A 1,469-nucleotide genomic window follows, 5' to 3' on the forward strand; every position below is an offset into this window, starting at 1 on the left:
TTATTTTATAGATTGATTTATATTGTAATCATCCTGTTACTGGTGAATTAGTGAGGAAAATACTTAAAGTACATAAAGATGAATTACTACCCACAGTACTGGATAAAGCTTATGAGGTTCATTATCTTTAATTGTCAATGATCTATTTCTACTTATCCTTCCATTTTTGTTCATTTCTTTATTAGTTAATGGAATTAGCTCCTCATATTCCTATTGAGAGATGTCGTTTAGTTCAATATAATTATGTTGATAAAGTAATGGATCATTCCTTTGATCTTGATGAAGTGAGTTTTATTGATCGTAAAATTATCATGTATAGTCTCGTGCCCCACCCCTTCGCTTTTGGAGGAGGGGTTGGGTGACGAGATTATATCATGCGTTAATCTTTATGTTAAATTTAGTTTCAGCATCAAACTATCAGGCAGCTAGTTCTAGGTGGAGCTAGAGGTTATTATTCTTTTGCATTATTCTTAGAAACTCGTAAAGAAAATGAAATCTTTAGCATCTACAAGGGCATAGGTAGGTGTGGTTGCCACTAGTTACATGACTATTAAAAGCAGATTTACAATATGACACTAGCCCAACAATTTTAAATCAAAAGCGTGGGTGATTTGACCTTTTGATGCATACTTTATGCTAGAGTTGAACCAAATTCAACTCCTGCATCAACGTAACATCAGGAGTCAGGACTAGCGTAATATTGTAAATCCGCCTTGATTGACAATTTATGTACATATGTGTTTGATGGTGTAGATATTAATCTAGAAGTATCAGTGGTTGATCTGTCAACTGGTGAAGTAGGACCAGCTAAACAAGTGAGAGGTTATGATGGTTGGACTGTTGAAAAATTAAAACAACATATAGGAGAAGTAAGAGGAAGGTCATTTATATTGTTCTCCCTCCATTGATCTGGTCCATTTCTTTATTTAGTTATATAATATTGATTCATCACATATGAGATTAGTAGTAATGGAAGAGGAATACGAGGGTACTACTTCAATCCGTGAACTTAGAAATGGGCACAATTCTTATTTATATATGGCACTTAAACTTGATAGAGTAATCAAAGTTAGTTTATTTGCACACTCAGACTCATGCTGTCATACTGTTATGAAATGGATCATAGATGAATTTTATATTAGTGATTTTAATTTGATGATATGTGCCACTGAACATTGATTTTAGGCAATTTCTACAACTACCATTAGTTAATAAAACTCTTTGTCAATATTTTGTACAGTACATAGCTATATAATCATGATTACATCATATTTATTATTTTTTCACTTTTATTTATTTTATTTCGCTTTTATTTTTCTTTTCCTTACGAACAAACACATCCACATACTCAGTTTTATATATCATCAGATCCTAAAGATTATCAAAAAGAATACAATGATAGTTTGATGTACAGATATGTTGATTTTCATATCAACTCAATACAACTGGACATTATAATACCTCCGGCT

General features: G+C 31.9%; 1 protein-coding gene across 1 annotated transcript in view; it reads left to right on the forward strand.

The window, feature by feature from the left end:
- The first annotated feature begins 257 nt into the window (after window positions 1-257).
- LOC105313839 (uncharacterized) overlaps window positions 258-1,469 on the forward strand; it is a 16,267-nt gene continuing 15,055 nt past the window's right edge. Inside the window, exons 1-4 of the mRNA XM_020000201.1 lie at window positions 258-284; window positions 402-519; window positions 754-869; window positions 931-1,068. Of these exons, the coding sequence (XP_019855760.1) occupies window positions 258-284; window positions 402-519; window positions 754-869; window positions 931-1,068 (399 nt within the window). The remainder of the gene's footprint in view (window positions 285-401; window positions 520-753; window positions 870-930; window positions 1,069-1,469) is intronic.

This window comes from Amphimedon queenslandica, unplaced genomic scaffold (assembly GCF_000090795.2).
Source record: "Amphimedon queenslandica unplaced genomic scaffold, v1.1 AMPQUscaffold_13208, whole genome shotgun sequence".
In the NCBI taxonomy this organism is placed as follows: domain Eukaryota; kingdom Metazoa; phylum Porifera; class Demospongiae; order Haplosclerida; family Niphatidae; genus Amphimedon; species Amphimedon queenslandica.